Genomic DNA, 19,865 nt, shown 5'->3' with positions numbered 1-19,865 from the left:
GTCTATCACTTGCTTATTAATATTTTCCTAAATTTACTTTGTTCTTTTAGAAATTCTTGATGAAGGAGATAGTGACTCAAACACAGACCAAGATGCTGGAAGTAGTGAAGAGGAGGAGGAAGAAGAGGAGGAAGAGGGAGAAGAAGATGAAGAAGGTAAAAGTATAGCTTATTTAAATAATACTGTCAAATACTCTGAAATTAAATTAATTCTAATGTCATCCTCCAAAACAGTGTGAAATTAAATGAATTCTAATGTCATCCTCCAAAACAATGGTTCTCAATCTATGGGGAGTTGGGAAGGTTATTACTGGCATCTTGTGCGTGAAGGCTAGGGATGCTGTTAAACATCCTGTAAGTCACAAGACAGCCCCCCCTACCCCCACCCAGCATTATCTAGTGTTATTAAAGTATTATCCAGCCCAAAATGTCGGTATTGCCAAGGTTGAAAAACCCTGCTGTAACAGTATTAAACAAAGAAATACATTTTTTAACATCAACATAATTTTAATTGGACATAAACTATGAAAAATGTGCATTCATGTTGAGTGCACGTGATTTATGTAACCGTGGCATGAATGTGACAGATGAGAATGCCTAGATATTTGCTCTTCATTTTGGTGGAAATAGAGCAGAGTGGCCAAAAGCTATGTGCAGAAGCAGGCGTGATGTTCTTCCTCTTCAGCTTTGGTTACGTTATTTCACAGAAAAATAAGCTCAGAACTTTACTTTGATTAAGTCTCAGTTAAAACTGGTCATTATTTACTTGTATTATATATTTGAAAATATTAACAGTATATTTTTCCCTTTTAGGGCATAATGTATTTTAGTTCTGTCTTAGAGTGTATTGTTCTTTTGTAACATTTTATAAAAATTAATTTTTTTCCAGTGTCTTCCTTGTTTAAAACATCTTCTAACTATTCATGTACTACATTTAACTTTAGAATTTCTTTGTTTTATGTGAAAATAACTGTTCAAATAAAAACTATTAAATATTTATAAGGAAAGTTTTCATGCATTAGATAAAATTTTGACAAATACACATATTTGTATTGGACCCATCCAACCTGTCATGATGATCTATTGTTCTCTGAAACTGAATTTCTGCCCATAAGTTATAGTTCTTCTAAATTATCAAGATACTTTTTATAACTCTAGAAATAATGTTTTACCAAACAACAGCATGAGTGCAACCTTTTATAGTGTCTAACTGAGCAGATGACACAGAAACAAAAATAGTTTTTCTGATTTGGTTCTGGACTTCTTTGAGCTAACAAAACTTACTAAAATGAGATAGGGCAAAAGACTTGAAATAGTTTTGAATTCTCCAAATACTAATTTACACTGTAGAAAAGAATATTAAACTCATAGATTCTAAATGTATTTATGAAAATATTACTTTGAGATACATTTTCCGTTCTTCTCATTTATTTTTGTAGTTTCGTAATTTTGTTATATTTAATTTCTTTCAGGACAAAAAGTGACTATTCATGACAAAACAGAAATTAATCTAGTCTCATTTCGTCGTACAATTTATCTTGCTATTCAGTCAAGGTAAGATACTGTGGCTCAGTTGATCCTTAGTTCGGTAGGGAATGGGCAAGGAGGTGGGATTTTTAGAATCTAATGACAGAAAACTAGATACCGTTTCAAGGCTTCTCAAGCTACCTGCCTGTCTACCCCCATCGCAAACAAACTACTGTTGGCTCTTTGCTTCAAAAGCACATTGTCTTTACTTATTTGGAAGGTCTAATTGTGATATATAATGAAATGTTTTTTTATTGTTGTTGCTTTTAGCTATGTCATTTCTTAAAGTTAAATATCACTAATAAAAACCTGAAAACAACTCTATATAACAGAGCTAGCACAGTATTTAATTCTGTAGTGGAAATTTAATATTTTTTTTCTAATTTGGTTTCTCATTCTGGTTCTAAGCAGAGAAACACTGTTATGATAACTTTTGAACACTGATTCGTTCTGCAGATGGAAATGAATATAAATGGAAATAGGAATTAGGCTCAGGGAGGTTTTGAGGACTCTTTGAAGTAATGTTAAGAAGTGCTATGATGTCATGCAAACAAAACCTATTCCCTTTGAAGGCTGTGAGTTTGGTTTTGAAGAGAAATAAATGAAATTGTTAAATGCTTGGTACATCTGTTTTGTGTGCGAATCAACCTATTGATTTAGTGGGCACAGTGTTTACATTTCATAAGTGGAGGAGGAATGTTTTCTCAGTTTTGTTTTGTTACTAGGTTTTGTATATTTCCATTTAGTATGATGTAATAGCAATCATGATTCATAAGTGGGAGTCATCTTGTTTTCAGTCTGGCTGAAAACTTTTTGGCTTAGATTCATTTTCAGAAAGAGAAATATGAAACAGCAAAACATTGGTTAGAAATTTTTTTGGCTTGTTCTTACCTATTTTTTTGCCTTTCGCATGAAAGAATAAACTGTTAAATATTTTTTCATAACAAACATCAAGTGGAAGATGAGGAGTTTTTGTTATAGGTTACTTCTTAGAGTTTGGCCTTTCATTTGTTTGTCCTTTTTTAGCAATTCAACAGTAATTAGTTGTAAACAACAGATTCATTCTCTTAGCATTACTATTTAACATTAACTTGGAAGAGTTACAGTTGCAGCTCTTTGAAGAATTATTTAAAAGAAACCTTTTTTTTGTTAGTTGACCTAACATTGATAATCTCTGGATCACACAAAAGACTTGAAAAATTAAAGTCTTAAGAGATAAGTGACAGCCACTATTATATAGTGGTTCCAATCTTAATAGCAGTAACTACTGTCTTATGTGTTGGTATTTGTTAAGAGTTCTCAGCTTCTAAATGCCTGGTAAAAATAATTTGTATATGACAAAGATTACTTTACTTAAAAGCTGATACAAATTTTAGGAAAGAAGCATATATACTTTGCTAGAAAGGTATAAAGACATGGTTGGGGAATTCATGTAATGGGATTATAAAAAATAAAAACATGTTAGTTATCAAACAAATTTCACTCTAGATAAATAAATACTATTATTGGTCATTTAAATAGCTGAAATGGTTTACTTTATTTTTTTAAAGCAGTACTAATTTTTTCACTCAGTACCAGTGATGATTTTAGTGAGATACACATAAACATTATTGGTTGGAATTTAATTTGTTAGACTCTTTATGGAAAGCCTTTTGGTAATATGAATCAAGGGCTTAGTGTTCATTCCATTTGACCCTTTTTATTATATTTCTTAAAGATATACGTATTGACAGAGAATTATATACAGAATTGTTCAGTGCAAAAAATATAAAGGCAGTCTTCTTGTCGAACACAAACAGTCCAAATGTCCAGTTTATGCCACCACTGAAAATTAGGTTAATGGAGAATTGCTATTGATGTGGGCAAGTAGTCTGATAGGTGGGAAAAAAACGTACAGGAGCCAGCCCTGATGGCCTAGTCATCAAAGTTCGGCGCACTCCGCTTTAGCTGCCCAGGTTTGGTTCCCAGGCACACCACACCACTTGTCTGTCAGTGGCCATGCTGTGGCAGCAGCTCACATAGCAGAACTAGAAGGACTTACAACTAGACTATACAACTATATGCTGGGGCTTTAGTGAAGAAAAAAAAGAAGAAAAGGAAGATTGGCAACACATTAGCTCAGGGTGAATCTTTCCCAGCAAAAGAGAAAAAACTATATAGTACCGTGCCAGTAGTATTATCGTAATTATATAAATAGGTGGGCAGATTCTAGAAATAATACATATTAACTGGTTGTCTCAAGAGGAGGAGGATTACAGATTTTTTTAGTGTCTATTTTTTCCAGTGTTTTGTATTTTCCAAGTCTTGTGTTTATAGTATACCAAGCTAAAAATCAAGAATGGACTATAATCTTAAAATCAAGTGGCGGTTAGTGCACTTTATACAAACAGCTGACTTTTAGAGATCTTTTGAACAGAAACTAAGTTCTTGCAACTGAACTCTGGGGATTTTATTTTTTTAATTTCTTTCCCTTTAGACTTTTTGACTGATCTCACCAGTATTCTTTTCTTCTTACTGTTCTGGCTCCTTAAATGACCCTCTTTTACTTAAACAAAACATAAAACTACATAATTATCTTCGCTATTGAAAATTACAGATTTCTGTTTGTCTTGCTTTTAAATGATGTTGCAGTCTGATTTTGTGTTATTGAAGCTGTAGCATCAGAGGGAGGTGGGACTGTCATGTCCCCATCAATTTAAAGTGTCTTAGATTGGAGACATCAGCAAAGCCATTTGTAAACACAGCTTGAAAACCAACTTTACAAATCTTTTTTCTTTACCTTTCCCTTAGTCACTATTAATTTGTGTTAAACCTGAAATTCATTTGGTTTAGCAACCTAAGATAAGAACTAAAATCTCAATTAAATTTATTCATTTAATATTTACATTTAATGCAACTTCAAAACAATCTTGGTGTAGGGAATCACCAAATACTTTTAAATTAAAACAAGAACCAGGAAAATAGTCTGTTATACAGCTCACCTGATATTTCACTTATTACATAAAAGGAAAGTTGTAAAATTTCTCCATCAATTACTTAACTTGTTTTTCAGAAATTGCAGGTCTTTTTCCTAAGTACTATTTCTGTTTTAAAAAAATAAAAGCTATAAAAGAAAGTCACATCTTTTTAAATACTTTTTGGTATTGCTCTATTATCAAACTTTATCGAGTACAGTTTAGTGCTAGATATTGTTTAATATTACTTGTTATAAAAGCTCTTTCATTATATATTTCTTTCTTCATGTTAGTTTTTTTAATTCCATTATGCTATACCATCCTTACTCTGTTGTGCTTATGAAACCCAATAAGTAACAGAAGATGAGGAATACAGATGAGCTATAAAACTAAATTTATAAGCATTATATTTCAGTGGGTGATTATTTTATACTGCTGTTAGCAAAAGAATGAGGCTTTGAATATTGTACAAAAATGCAAATATGTTAGCATTATTCCTCACTCAAGTTCACATTGTGCTCGATAATTCTCTTAGGTGAAACATATTGAAGATATTTTTAATGCAACTTATATGAATGTTGTATAAAAACAAATTTTTTCCCTTGTAAGTGATTTTGGTTATTTACTATTTTTCTACTTAGTTTTTATAAAATGTAGAAGCCCTGTGTTTGGGTATGAATCAAGATAACTCGTAAAAGTGGTGATTAAGCGCTAGATGTCATGCTGGGCTCTTGGAGCATCTTTTACTGTGTCCTGACTTGGATCAGCGGAAAGTGGAAATACTTAGGAGTGCAATAAAAATTTGTGTACTTTCTGTGTCTATGGATTTGCCTATTATGGACATTTTATATAAATGGAATCATACTTCATGTGTCTTTTGTGTCTGTCTTCTTTCACTTAGCGTAATTCAAGTTTCATCCATGTTGTAATATGTATCAGTACTTCATTCTTTGTAGAGTTAAGAACTATGTCATTTTTATATACACAATACAATAATATGAAATTATGGTAAAAAATTATTTTAAGATTCTTGTATATAAAAGTGCTACAGTTTAACTATGCTGCATGTTTTTAACCTAACTGTTGTGATTATTTTATCTCTACAGTTTAGATTTTGAAGAATGTGCTCACAAATTGCTAAAAATGGAGTTTCCTGAAAGCCAAACAGTAAGTTAATACTTTTTTCTTCTATTAGGAAATATATATATTGGTTATAAAAACATTTAAGACAGTTAATAGGTTTCATGAATTGAAACCATAACTCAGTACTAAATATTCATTTTATAAATGTAAATTTTCCGAAATTTTAAAATAACTCAGAACTTAGGAGTCCTGGGGTACTTCATATATGCTGCTCATTCCAGTGAATTAAATCTGCTACTTGAATGGGATGTGGGAAAAGGAGGCAGTGTCTCTGAATCACCACACTTTATGTAAATTTCTGAGGGTTGCCTGCAAATCAAATTGTAACTTAAATACAATAGGAAGTTTTTTCTTTAGTGATTTACCTGGTCTGTCTACTTTATGCACTAAAGCGTTCTTTTGTGGTAGAAATTATAAAGATCACTATACAGGTTGTTACATTGCTTTAATTTGATATAGAGAATCTGTATCTTTTTTTCATTCATTAATTCATTCAGTAAAATGTATTCAGCCTATACTATGTGCCAGGCACTCTGAAAGGTGTTAGGGATTCAACAATCCATATAGTAGCTATTGCCTCCCTCTTAACCCATAGGACTCATAGTCTTATTAACTCAGTGTACTTCACTATTCAAAGTATCATAGAACCGTAATGCCAAGGATAATAAAGACTGGATTGAAGAGATTACCTTTGGTTTTTTTTCTAGTTGTATTCTTGTGTATATTGCTCCCTGCCCATCTGGATTTTAGATCCCAGGAACCTGAACAAGAGTTTCAGAGTTTTGTTTTTCACCCCTTGCTTTACATGTGGTAGACCCAGCACAGATGCTATAGTGAATGTGTCAGTTCTAACAGGCCGTTTGGTTTATAGTTCTTTTAAAAGATCTTGTTAACTATCTGAGCTAAGTTACCGTTAAGTCTGCTTCCTTTGTCTTAAGGCTTTCAAGATGATCTGTTACAGGTGTTGACCTTAAACACATAGACAACCAGTTATTTCTCCAGCAAAAATGGATTTATTCAGGATCAGCAAAGAATTGCAGTTTGAGGTCTGCAATCATGACGAGCTACTTACAAGTCCAAAGCAGCAAAGAGAGGAGAAGCTCTTTTATAGGGGGGAAGAGGACGTTGGGAGGGCTATGGTAAAAAAAAGAGTCTATTGGAGGAATTGAGAGTTCGAATACAGTGGCTTTTCATTGGGTTAGTTGTGACAGTCTCTCATTGGCTGAGCCGTTACTGGGCAAGAAGAAGAAATTTTTCTTCTTCTTGGGCTCTGCAATCAACATAGGATGTGAGAGTTCCCCCTTTTGGCCTTCCAACTCCATTTTAATGAGATTTCTGTTCATTAATTTCCACATAAAGATTGGCAGACTGTATTCCAGGCTCACCGCACATTTTTGTAAATAAAGTTTATTGAAATAGTCATGCCCCTTGGTTGATGTATTGTGTATGGCTGCTACAGCAACAGAATAGTCTAGATGCAACAGAGACTGTGTGACCTCCAAACCGAAAAGATTTATTGTTTAACCTTTTACAGAAAAAGTTTGCCAACCTTTGTTCTTCAATATAGATTTATTCTTGAAATGCCATGGTATGGGATTTTGAGGAAAAAATTATTCTTTTCAAATTTAAAAAATTCTTTTTTGCCGCTTAAAGTTGGTTTATTGGTATATTAGTAATAGTGTACCTTTGTGTACTCTGGGTTCACTTGATGTGTCATCATTGGAAGGAAATAAATTAGTGAATTAACCTTTATAATTGAAACTGAAATTAATGCATGATCTTGTCACATTATTTGAGGAGTATACTTTAGTCATTATAGATTTTATTAATATCCAAATGATAGTTGTTCTAGAACTAGTCTCAACGTGTTTTGATAATATTTGGAAGAGTGTCCTGGTGCATCTTTTTTCATGCGTTCAAAACACTCTCATAAAATCGCTGTAATATTTAATTAAAATGTTAAAATATTTAATTATTATAAGCCGCAGGGAATAACTCTTGTAATTGCATTTAGTCTAGGGAAGAAAGTAATTTGTTTTGCAAGTAGTGCTGACTTTATTAGCAATGCTATCAGCATATTACCACGTTATATTGTTTAAAACCTGATTAACTGTTATGTTATTATAAAATACAATGTTAGAAAAAGTTGAAATGCATTTTAATCTATCAAATTAACATAATATGGCAGAACTCAGAAAAACCTCATTTTAAGTTTTTAGTGCTATTAACAAAGTACATCTTTTCAGAACTTACACTTTTATAAATATTTTATTTAATAAGATAACTTGTGACTAATCTTAAAGAAAAATAATCTGGCGATATAATGACATCTAAAAGTAAACCTATATTGTGAAATGAGGCCATTGAGTAGATTGTTTTGTAAGTAGGTTATCAGCTTCTAGGACAGCTTTGTCCTATAGAACTTTCTGCAGTGGTGGAAATATTAATATTCTGCACTGTCGAGTACAATAGCAACTAGTCATATGTGGCTTTTGAGTACTTAAAATGTGGTTAGTGTTTCTGAAGCAGTAAAATTTTAACTTTATGTAATGTTAAGTAATTTAAGTCTAAATAGCCATGTGTGACTAGTGGCTATCATGCTGGACAGCATAGTTCTAGAGTGTCTGTTTTTTTGGTTCTGCAGGGTCCCCTTTCTCTCCCTTGCACATAGATAGATATATGCAGTGAATACTTAGTGACTTAATTATTAAAAATATTTACAATATTTGAGTTGCATCTCTTGTTAAATATGACAAAATGTCAAAATTGCTAATTGAAAATATAAAGGTAAAATTAAAGTAAAAATGAACTGAAAGAATGTATATTTTACTTTTATAGGCTTGCTTTCTATTTGCAGAAGGCAAATACGTTGCAGTTACTCTATTTGGCAAAACTAATTTTAAACTTTCCAATAAGAAATCTTGAGTACAAAAATATAGTCAGTTCTGCAGCAGTGGTCAGAGAATGAATTTATGCCTTTTTTCATTTTGTCTCCATTGATTTGTCTGTGCTGCCTGAGTTTCTTCATCTGTGAAATTGTCTAATCAATACATTTTCATTAGGATTATTTCAGGAATTAATAAATAATATTTGTTAATTATAAATCATTTGTGATGATGGTATTTCCTGACCCTGGATTTATTCATTCATTTATTTGAACAGAATTTTCGCAGAGGACTTTTAAAGGCATGTAAATAGCTGATTAGGCAATATATTATTCCAGCAATTATAGAATGATTCCATCTATTTGTATAGATCCATCTATAGACAGATCTATATGCATAACATTTATTTTGAAACTAGAAAATTCAGCCACAGAGGTGTTTTTTCTTTATTTCTTTAAATATATTTTTCTTTTAACAACCAGAGGGTCATTCAGGTTAATGTTGAACCTGTGCCCATTTATTTATGCTTCTGGAAAGACTTAGCATGTTTGCCTTTTCCATGCTAACTAAATGTATTCCTTAATAATTGAGTTTAAATCTTTGGAAGATATGTATACTGAATTGTTAGATGTTGTATTGGTGATCTGTATGTGAAAGAATTCTGCATAGAATCTCTTTAAAATACAATACATTCAGTCTCTCTTGGTGTATATTTCATATACTAGGTTTTGTTGCAGTGGTTCATACTTACATGAATTTAGAATTTTATCATCAATCTAATTAGCATAAATGACTATGGAAATTGTCAGCCAGACTAAAGGCTTTAAAAAACTAGGCTTAACATAGATTGAATTTTTTGTTTTGTCGTAATAACTGAAGTTCACAAAGTTTTGTGTTTTTAAAACCTTATTTAAAATTCAGCCTGTCTCTATCCTATTGCTAAATTAGCGTATAGCATGGATTCATTGTTTTTTGAATCATTAATGCAATTTTTTTTCCACATAGAAAGAACTCTGCAACATGATACTTGATTGCTGTGCCCAACAAAGGACATATGAGAAATTTTTTGGCTTACTAGCTGGGGTGAGTTCCAGCCTCATTTTTTTGGTTGGAATTTAATGGAATTACTAAGGGAATTCTTAACATGAATATTGTGAATTAATGTATCTGCTTGTGGTCTGATCTAATAGAATAACATATCTTTCTAAAAGCAAATTGTTCTCCCTTTCCTCAGGTTTCCCACCCTCTGCAGCTTCTTCCTTTCCCACATCATTTTTGGAGTCCCTTAACATTGCCTGTCACACTTCCAGAACTTGTTGAAATTCTGTGTTTTGTAATAGTTTCCCAAAAATAATTTTTTAAATCCAAACTCTTTCCACAGAGAAATGTATTTGTATAGTATACAAATATATGTGTCTGTGATTAGCTACCTGTGTAATTTTGTTTTAGCATTTAAATCCCAGGTGGATAGGGATGATACATATTAACTTCTTTTTTGAGTGTACCATTATACCACACAAAAAGGTTGAGTGATAGGATATCACTAAATAAGTTATTAATTTTTGATTTAGTAAGTTTAGGAGGATTTAATTTGCTTATAGTGGTTTTGACATCCAATTTTTAATAATATTGACGTTCAGTTCGTTTTATTTTTAGCGATTTTGCATGCTGAAAAAAGAATACATGGAATCCTTTGAAAGTATATTCAAAGAACAATATGATACCATCCATCGCTTGGAAACAAACAAATTGAGAAATGTTGCTAAGATGTTTGCTCACCTATTATACACTGATTCACTTCCCTGGAGTGTAAGTAGATGGGTCAATATTTATACTTCTTCCTAATCCCGTGTTATTCTCAAATAGATTTTAAGTATAGCATAGCCATGCTTTTCTTGTGTAGGAAATGTACTTTAAAATGAAATGTATTGCAAACTTTTATTGTAACAGCTATCTTTGAGGTTATGTTCATATAGCATAGGATCGAAAAGCTAAGTAAATAATACATGAGTGTAAGAAATACTATCCCAGATGATATTAACAGTCCAGAAATCACAGTGCTTTTTAATAGTGACGGCTAGGAGTGTTTTCAGGGAAAATATTACAGATTTTTTATCTTCTGTGTGTACACACATGTGCGTGCACACTCATATCCACATACACCAATGGTTTGATGGCTCACGCATCTCTGAGTTACTGCCCATTTCCTGAGGGAGTTAAGTTAGGTCATGAGAGAAATGATTGTCCTAGCAGGATGTTCTTTTTAGCAGACAGTGAATTTGGGTAAGCAATAGAGAGGAATTTCTATAGTCATAGTTAGAACAAGGAAAGATATTCTTGATGAGGAAATATACACTGGATTGGAATTTGAAATTGATTCGTTAACCTGGCATTTATTGTACAACTGCTGTTCATTCAACAGCCATTTATTTAGCCACCAACTATGTGCCCAGTCACTGAGAGAGATAGTGGGCATCCAAAGTGGATTATATATGGTCCCTGCTTTCAAGGAGCTTACTGTATAAGAGAAGAGGTAAGATATACCCATAGCAGTAATACAAAATAAAAAGTGGTAGGTTATAAGAAAAGCACAGTTGTTAAAGGAACTTTTAACGAAAGTAAGAAATTACATCCAGGAAGAAAGAAAGAAGAGGACATGTTGTAAAATAGCACAACCTAATGATAGAGTGAAGCAACAGCATTGAACTTATAAACAGTGGATAGATTTTTGTAATATTTTAAGTATTAAGTATGTCCATCTTGCGTTAAGAGGTATTTTGTAAGTTAACCTAAGAGCCTAATCATAATTTTTTGCTTCATTTTTCATCTCTTTGGGAATATAAAATCAAAATTTAAACAGGTAAGGCAAATGGGCTCTTGGAACACATAACTCATAAAAACTGGAGGTTACTTTTATTTGCCCTAAAACATCTCTCCATGAACTTCAGTTTTGAAGCCTAATCTTAGTATTCAGAACAAGCCATCACCCCTTCTGTCTTTCCCCTTATCGTGTACTGAATGTGCTATGCCAACTATAGTGTAATGTTGTAAGTGGCATTTTGCCCCAAACCCTCACAGACCCATATTTTGATGAGTGAAGATTAGGAGCTAGTAATCTTTGCTACAGCATTATATGCTCAAGACAGAATATATCCCTGCTATAAAAAGCACATTACTCAAGAAAGAAAGTGAACTCTATTTCTGTAGCATCTTAACATTTTGAAAATTAGCATAGAGAAGTAGTCTTAAACTTTGCCAAGAAATAATGCATATCAGCACAAGGGAAGATGTTCAGCAACAATTCTGATTGAAGATGAGAATACATCCTAATTTTATGAGACAGAGGTATAAACATTGGTCCCTTTGTCTTATCTTTCGAACAAAGTAAAATTGTCTTTTTTTTATTTTAATTTTCAGGTTCTCGAATGTATAAAGCTGAGTGAAGAAACTACTACATCATCCAGTAGAATTTTTGTTAAAATATTTTTCCAAGAGCTGTGTGAATACATGGGTCTTCCTAAACTTAATGCAAGATTAAAGGATGAGTAAGTTTATCATGAAGCACTTTTTAGTCTTACTGTCCTCAGAGGTTTTCTTCCACTTTAATGACATAAGTCCACCCCTGGTTGTAAAACCAAGAAGTAAACCTCTAGGACTTTCTTCATCATTAGTTACTACTCTGCATCTCATGTTCTGTGGCACAGGACAGCATGCAATTTTTAATGATGGTTTTTAGTTCAAGTAGAGGAAATAGAGAATTAATGCCTCTTTTGATTTAGTTAGAACACACAGAATTACTTTTGCATGTTTACTGGAGTTCTCCAGTGATGAATATTTGTAATTTTATTTTCATTTTTACCCTAATTTTGAGCCTTGGAATGATAATTAATATTTTTATTATCAATGGACAATTCGAATATATACAGCTGAATATCCATCATGTAATTGTTCAAATTATCACGCTGAACTAGGGTTTCATTCCAGGACTATTAGGTAATCCCTGTCCCCGCTTGCTTTCTTCTCGTTTATTCAGAGTGTCCTTTCCCACTGACTTTGGCTTCTACTCCATTCACACTACTGAAATCATCCTTTCAAGTTTGTTAGTGACTGCCTGCCAAATCAAGTAGTCTTTCTCAGTCCTCATGCCCCTTGACTTCTCTGCCTCACTTACACAGTTGACCACTGTCTCACTGTGGCTCCTCACTTTCTTCTCATTCTGCCTTACTTCTCTCAGTCTCTATCTTCTCCTCAGCCTGCCTCTCCCGTGTTCACCAAAAGACTATCCTGGCTTCTACTACACTCTCTGGGCAATTCCATCCACTTCCCTTGGCTTCATATACTTATTTATTGGTCCCTGTCTACTTTACCAGGCTCATCTACTCCCTCTCCAGCAAGCTGCACTCTAGCGACACCAACATTGCCCAGCTTGTTAAGCACATCTGTCCCGTTCATGCTGCCTTACCTCTCTTTCCAGAGCTAGGAATCCCCTCTCTGGTTCTGTCCAGCAAAAACTCTTAATCATTCTTCATATCTGTCACCTTTTTCTATGAAACAGTTTTTCCTGATTCTGCTGATTAGTCATTCAGTGTGGCACTCGAAAGCACTTGTCCAAAACCACATTGTATTGTTAATGTCTTTTGTTTGTTCCCCTTGCCCTAGAAATAGTAGTTATATGCAGTCTTCATCCATGATTGCTCTCTTTTGTTGATTATTTCCCCCACACCAGTGCCTCCACAGTGCTGTGTATGCATGCATGTAAAATATACAGCAGGTTTTTCCATTTTCTGTATATGCATTCACACACAATATATACATATGTATATAGATACATATGTTTGTATATGTTGTATTTGTATATCTGTTCTGCGTGTGTGTGTGTGTGGTGTGTGTATAAAACAGTTTAAAAACCTCCTCTGTTGAATGATTATGGAAATCAAGTTCAGTAAATTATGACTCAACCCTACTTATTTCATTTAGATAGCATGTAGCCTAGCCTAATAAATGATATAAATCACTTCCTTGGTTGTATTTCACTTATTAATTTAATACATATAGAAAATCTGAAAAATGACTGTATAAGAATTTTGCCTTTTTGTCTTTAAACAATCTGCTTTCTTTGGCTCATTTTTTTTTTCTTTTTTAGAACTCTACAGCCATTCTTTGAAGGCTTATTACCCCGAGATAATCCAAGAAACACTCGGTTTGCCATCAACTTCTTTACTTCTATAGGTCTCGGAGGTTTAACGTAAGGATTATTTTCAGAATTTTATTTTCAACTTACAGAATTATCTTACATTTGCCTTCAAAGCAGAATCTAACAGATAATATTTTTAATTAGGGATGAATTACGTGAGCATCTCAAAAATACACCAAAGGTCATCGTGGCACAGAAACCAGATGTTGAGCCGAATAAATCCTCCCCCTCCTCCTCCTCCTCCGAGTCCTCCTCTTCTGAGTCTGACTCCTCGGCCTCTGGGTCCGACAGCAGTGACAGCAGTTCAGAGTCGTCCAGTGAGGAGAGCGATTCTTCCTCCACCAGCAGTCAGAGCCCTGCCGCAGGTATTGAGACGCGTTTCTAATGGATCGTGCTCTCTCCTAACAAGTATATTGCCGGTGATGTTTACAATGAGAGAAGAAAATCATTTTACTGGTTATTTATTTTAGAGTTCAGTTGTTTAAAAGCCACAATTAATAATACAAATGATCATCTATCACTGCTGTAGTCGTAGTGAATTGCGACATTTATATTGCTAAGATTACCTTTGGAATCCTCCTTATAGAAATGAAGATATTTCATTGGCAAATATTTATTTGAGTGGTGATTGAAATACCATTCATAAGGGCTATAAACTAGTTTGCAGGAGCTCTCCTGAAGTTCATATTTTAAAGAAATTTTACTTTTTCACTTGTGGTAATGAAGCTTTATGTTGGTATTGAGATATACCACACATTCCACATTCTGCATACCTCGTAAGTGTACAGCTATATAAATTTTCATGAAGGGAACACAACCAGGTAGCTAACCCCCAGAACAAGAGCTACCAGTTACCCCAGAAGTCTTCCTTCTTCTCTCTTGCAGTTATTACCATTCCTCCCATCCACTGCCTCATGGCAGCCACTATTCCAATTTGTAATTCCATAAATTCGTTTTGCCTGTATTTAACTTCGTAATTATACATTATGAACTCCTTTATGTCTGTCTTATCTTTCAGAATTATTTTTGTGAGATTCATCTGTATAATTGCATTTAGTTATAGTTCATTCATCTTACTACTGTATCATTTTCCACTATATGAATATACTACAGTATACTTAGCATACTTATTACCCGATGGCAATTTAGATTTATAAATAGTGTTCCCATGAGTACTCTTGTATGTATCTTTTGGTGTCTGTACATTTCTGTTGGGTATGTACCTAGTGGTGGAATCATTGGGTTGTTGGTTGTGTGTATATTTATCTTTAGTAGATACAGCTATCAGTTTTCCAAGAGGTGATTCAAGTTTACACTCCCATCAACCATATAAGAGAGTTCCAGTAGCTCCTATCTTTGGTAACACTTTATAATTGACTGTCTTTTTCTTTTTAGCCATTCTGGTGGGTGTGTACTGGTATTGCACTATGGTTTTAATTTGCATTTTCTTGATCACTAATGAAGTTGAGCACCATTTTATATGTTATTGAGCATTTGGATATTTTATTTTTGTTAAGTGGCTGTTTAAGGCTTTTGCCCTTTTTCGTTTTCATTAAGTTGTCTTTTCTGTTGATTTGTAGGAGTTCTTTATGTATTCTGGATGTGTATCTCTTGCTGCATATATATATATTGCAAATAACTAGTCCCATTCTTGTCTCTCCAACCCTGTGTGGCCAGAGCTCTGCTGGTCTCTGTCCCTCAGCAGCAGCAGCTGAGTCAGCCGATGCTCGCAGGGAGAAACAGGCTGTAGAATGTCAGCTTACCTCTCCATGGTTCTGCCTTCTCTTGAATCTTGGCCCTTCTAGTCCTCATTTTTTTTTTTTTTTTTGCCAGCTTTCTGATGCCGTTCTTTTTTCACTTTTGAAATAATTTTCGACTTATAAAAAAGTTGCAAACATAGTACAGAGAATTCCCATAGAGCCCTCACCCAGCTTCCCCTGATGTTGGCATCTTACATAACCATAGTTCAGTTATCAAAATGAGGAAATTAACACTGGAACAATGCTGTTAACCGAACAACAGATCTTCACCAGTTTTTTCACTAATGTCCTTTTTCTTATTCCAGAATCCTACTTACACTTAATTGTAGTTTTCCTTCGTCTTCTACAACCTGTGATAGTTCCTTTCAGACTTACCTTTTTTTTTTAACAGCTTTGACACTTTTGAAGTCCTCTGGTCACTTATTTTATAGAATGTCCCTCAACATGGAGATCTGTCTGATGTTTTCCCATAATTAGAATGGAGTTAGGCATTTTTGACCAGAATACCATAGAAAAGATGTGTTCTTGGTGCATTTCATCAAGGAGTTGATAATATTGATACATCTTATTGTTGACATTAACTTTGATCGCTTGGTGAAGGCTATGGCTGCTGGATTTCTTCGTGGAAACTATTTTTCTCTGTAAATTACTATTTTATAGGGAAATGATTTGATGGTACGCAAATCTCCTCTTTCTCCTCTTTCACTGTCCAGTCTTAGCTTTCATCTTTGGGTCTTGTCTGCAGCACTTAGTACCATGGTGTTTGCCAAGTGTTGATTTTTCTATTTGTTTCTTTTCTTCTACTTTTAGTAATTGAATTTCTTCTTTAAGAAAGAGTGGTCCCTCTCCCCCCATTATTTATTAATTCAGCTGTATATTTATATCAGTGTGGACTGTGGATATGTATCTTATTCTGTCTGTTCAAGTCAAATACTATCATTTATTTTGTTCAAATCGTTTCAGCTTTGGCAATGAGTATTTCCTTCAGGTTGACTTCTGTGTTCTTTTGACCTACCCACATCCATTTTTTGAGCACTTCCTTTGGAGCATCTCAAGATTCCAGATCTTTAGTGCCTTTAAACAGAAAATTTTATATTTTTATCCAGCATTTCTAGTTGTTTTCAGCAGGACCACTGGTCTTTCACTGGTCTTCTCCATCCTACTTGAAGTGGAAGTGCTGTAGTAAAGGATTTTTTTTCAAATGTGTCATTTTCTGAAAAGGTCTGTGTTGTTTTCCCTAGGGTCAACTCTGCTGTCTTCCATCATAGTATCTTAGTCTGAATTACAGATAGTCTAATTGTCTAAAATGCATGTCATTTCTTGGTTTTTAGTGCATATTTCAAAGAGGCAGCACTTTTCCTGCAGCCTGAGTAAATTGGAAGGCTAGTCATTATACTCTTGTTCCCTGGCTTATTTCACTTCAATGTGTTACATAACTATGGCATCCAAAATTGTAGGACCCTCAGTGTTTTATATTATTAGAGTAAGATTCCATTTGCTCACAGGAAGTGTTATTCTTGAATTGAAACATACTAACATTGTTCATTTAACATTCACCTCTTTTAATTCTAAAGAATTTTTTATTTCATGATATCCGTTTTGAGAACAGATGATAACACAGCATGAATTGCTGCAATAAGGAAGCTTGCTGATTCAAAATTAATTTGCCTCATCATACAATTTCAGTAGAGAGCTTTCAATTTTATTAATAAAACATAATGTAAAAGCAGTACAAACTACCCCAAAATTAGAAAATGTTAAAGCAAACACCAAAGAGAGAGGAAACTGCATATTATTCTATGGCTCGGGTTTTAGAGTCAACACAGTGCTGAGGGTGGTGCAGAGTCGGGTCAGAGAGACGTTGATTTAGCACAGAGCCAGATGGTTTCTGCTTGGAGAGCTGCAGCTCAGCTGAGCTTCTTGAAAGGAACCAGAGAAACAAGTCCTAAGTGGCAAACCAACTGACTGTGCCAAGGGTAGGCATTTGGCAGGAGAAACACAGGTTGGTACAGTGAGATTCGGGTGGAGATGGGACGAGGGTAGGCAGTTTTCCACTATGTTTTCTTCTTTCCGTATACATATGAATTCAACAGAAATTTTGGTCATCTCAGCACCTTTGATTTATGTATTCAAGCTAAATAACACAGATAAAGTGATTTAATTTGTATTATAGCTTAAAATGGTAAGTTATTTCACTGCAGTTATTTAATAATTATATTCATGATTATATCAGTAAAATTAAATGTTCAAGGCCTTTTTAGAAGAGTTTTCTCAGAAATCAAGCCGTCATGACTCTCAGAGCCTATGATTGTCTATCTTAACATAGCTCCTCTTACTGGTGAGGCTAGTGCTTTTCTGGTAGCACTGGAGAGCACAGCAGTTGCTTTTGTAGGAAGAGGTTTTGATTTGAAACTGCATATTCATGCTGTTATGCAGACCCAGTCATCCCACTCCCCCCACCTTTAGGAAGTGGTGTTGCCGACACGTGTCGTCATCATATTTTGATTATGTACCAGATCTGACATAAAGTTCATATAACATAGTACATGCACATGGGCTGGAATTTCTGTTTTTGGATAAAATTTGTAACTGGAAACGTACCATTTTAGTCACTTCATTAAAAATTTAACGACATTTGCTATAGTGTAAAGTTACTGTTTATTGTTTTGAGTCTAAGGATCAAAATAGTACTTTGGTAACTAATGTTGATAGATTGTGATTCTTTAAAATTACACATTTTGTAAAATGTTCTGTCTTCAGACTTTCCATTCAGTCAATTTAACTTTGCATCCAGTTTATCTGAATTAGTAAACTTACAATGTTATCGATAAATGTTATTGTTAAATTATGAAATTAAAATTAAAAGCTCACTATATTTCATTTTACACGTGCAGCTAAAGATACAAGAAAGAAGGGACAAGGGAACACCAGACGTAAAGAAGTAGATAAATTGATCAGGAAACAACAAACAAATGATAGGAAACAAGAAGAAAGGAAACCAGAGCAAAGGCACCAGGAAACAAGGACCGAAAGAGAAAGAAGGTCAGAAAAACACAGAGATAAAAATTCAAGAGATCCAAATTGGAGGGACCCCATAACAAAATACACTTCAGACAGAGGGGTTCCTTCTGAACGAAATAGTTACAGTAGAGTCGTGAATGACAGAGACCAAGAAATGCACGTAGATTTGGAAAATAAGTATGGTGATCCCAGAAAGAAGAGAGAAGAGAGAAGAAATTCTTTTTCTGAAAATGAGCACAGACACCGAACTAAGGACAATGAAAATTTTAGAAGAAAAGATAGATCAAAGTCAAGAGAAAAGAATAAAAAACATTCTGGCTCGAGAAGCGATGAAGATAGGTATCAGAATGGTGCCGAGAGGCGATGGGAAAAATCTAGCAGATACTCTGAACAATCTAGAGAATCAAAGAAAAGTCAGGACCGGCGAAGAGAAAAGTCTCCAACAAAGCAAAAAAAATAATTCTACAAAATCACAGAAACTGAACATGCCTTATATTCAGTTGAAACAAATTATTTTTTACATTGACGAACTTTATAGAGAATTCTTGTATAAAGTACTGGTTTGTATTTGTACATTTAAAAAATGTTTTCATTTTAACATGTTTTGTAATTGATACATCTCAAGGCCCTCTACATAAAATTATTTGAAAAGTTTCACCAGAGAGGGATGTAATTCTTGCTTATATTTTGTTAATAAAATGATCAAATGCTCATTGAATCAGTGATTTTCTTCATTGACAATTTTTTTTGATAATGTCAATTGTTTATAAAACTATTACAATGAGTTATTAATGGCTTTTTATTTGTAACTAAAGACCAAAATGGATGGACCATTTCAGTTTAACAGTTCCGCTTTGTTAGTGAGATGCTATGAATCTTTTTTAGGAGTCACCCTCTTTTTAAAGTAGAGAAATTGTTCAAGTTTCATATTATGTCTTGAACAAAAAGGCATGTGTACTTTTTTTCACAAGTGTTTTGGTGAAGCTAGGTGTGTGTTAGTCTTTAAGCAGATACTCAGCTGTATTATTTACAATTAGGACTTCTCTCATTGATAACACTTCTCTCTGGACTGCAGTCTAGTTAATGTTGAATTCAAGTTCTTTGTGATTAGTGCTTTTTCTCAGCTTTGAAGTTGTATCACTGTTGGTGAGTTAATGTGTATTTAATTTTTAAATTGGATTAGTAGGTCGTTGAAAAACATACAGTCATGAGAAATATGAGCAGCATAACTGAAATAATTCTAATTTTTCATAAGAATTTTAAGGGTGTCCATCATTGTAATTCTCACCAATTAATATATGACCATATTATTTATTACTTTTGAAATAAAATATTGCTCTGAAATTTTAGATTTACTGACAGGCGTTTAACGTTACTAAATA

General features: G+C 33.7%; 1 protein-coding gene across 5 annotated transcripts in view; it reads left to right on the top strand.

Moving 5' to 3' along the window:
* Positions 1-19,201, top strand: part of CWC22 (CWC22 spliceosome associated protein homolog) — a 57,377-nt gene extending 38,176 nt beyond the window's left edge. For all 5 annotated transcript variants that reach the window (XM_046659159.1, XM_046659156.1, XM_046659158.1 and 2 more), the window contains 9 exons: positions 51-155; positions 1,472-1,553; positions 5,587-5,647; positions 9,514-9,591; positions 10,165-10,317; positions 11,926-12,053; positions 13,652-13,753; positions 13,847-14,067; positions 18,357-19,201. In XM_046659159.1, coding sequence (XP_046515115.1) covers positions 51-155; positions 1,472-1,553; positions 5,587-5,647; positions 9,514-9,591; positions 10,165-10,317; positions 11,926-12,053; positions 13,652-13,753; positions 13,847-14,067; positions 18,357-18,943 — 1,517 coding nt within the window. In that variant the 3' untranslated portion in view covers positions 18,944-19,201. The remainder of the gene's footprint in view (positions 1-50; positions 156-1,471; positions 1,554-5,586; positions 5,648-9,513; positions 9,592-10,164; positions 10,318-11,925; positions 12,054-13,651; positions 13,754-13,846; positions 14,068-18,356) is intronic.
* The last annotated feature ends 664 nt before the right edge of the window (positions 19,202-19,865 follow it).

This window comes from Equus quagga, chromosome 4 (assembly GCF_021613505.1).
Source record: "Equus quagga isolate Etosha38 chromosome 4, UCLA_HA_Equagga_1.0, whole genome shotgun sequence".
Lineage (NCBI taxonomy): Eukaryota > Metazoa > Chordata > Mammalia > Perissodactyla > Equidae > Equus > Equus quagga.
This window is presented reverse-complemented; position numbering and strand designations above follow the sequence as displayed.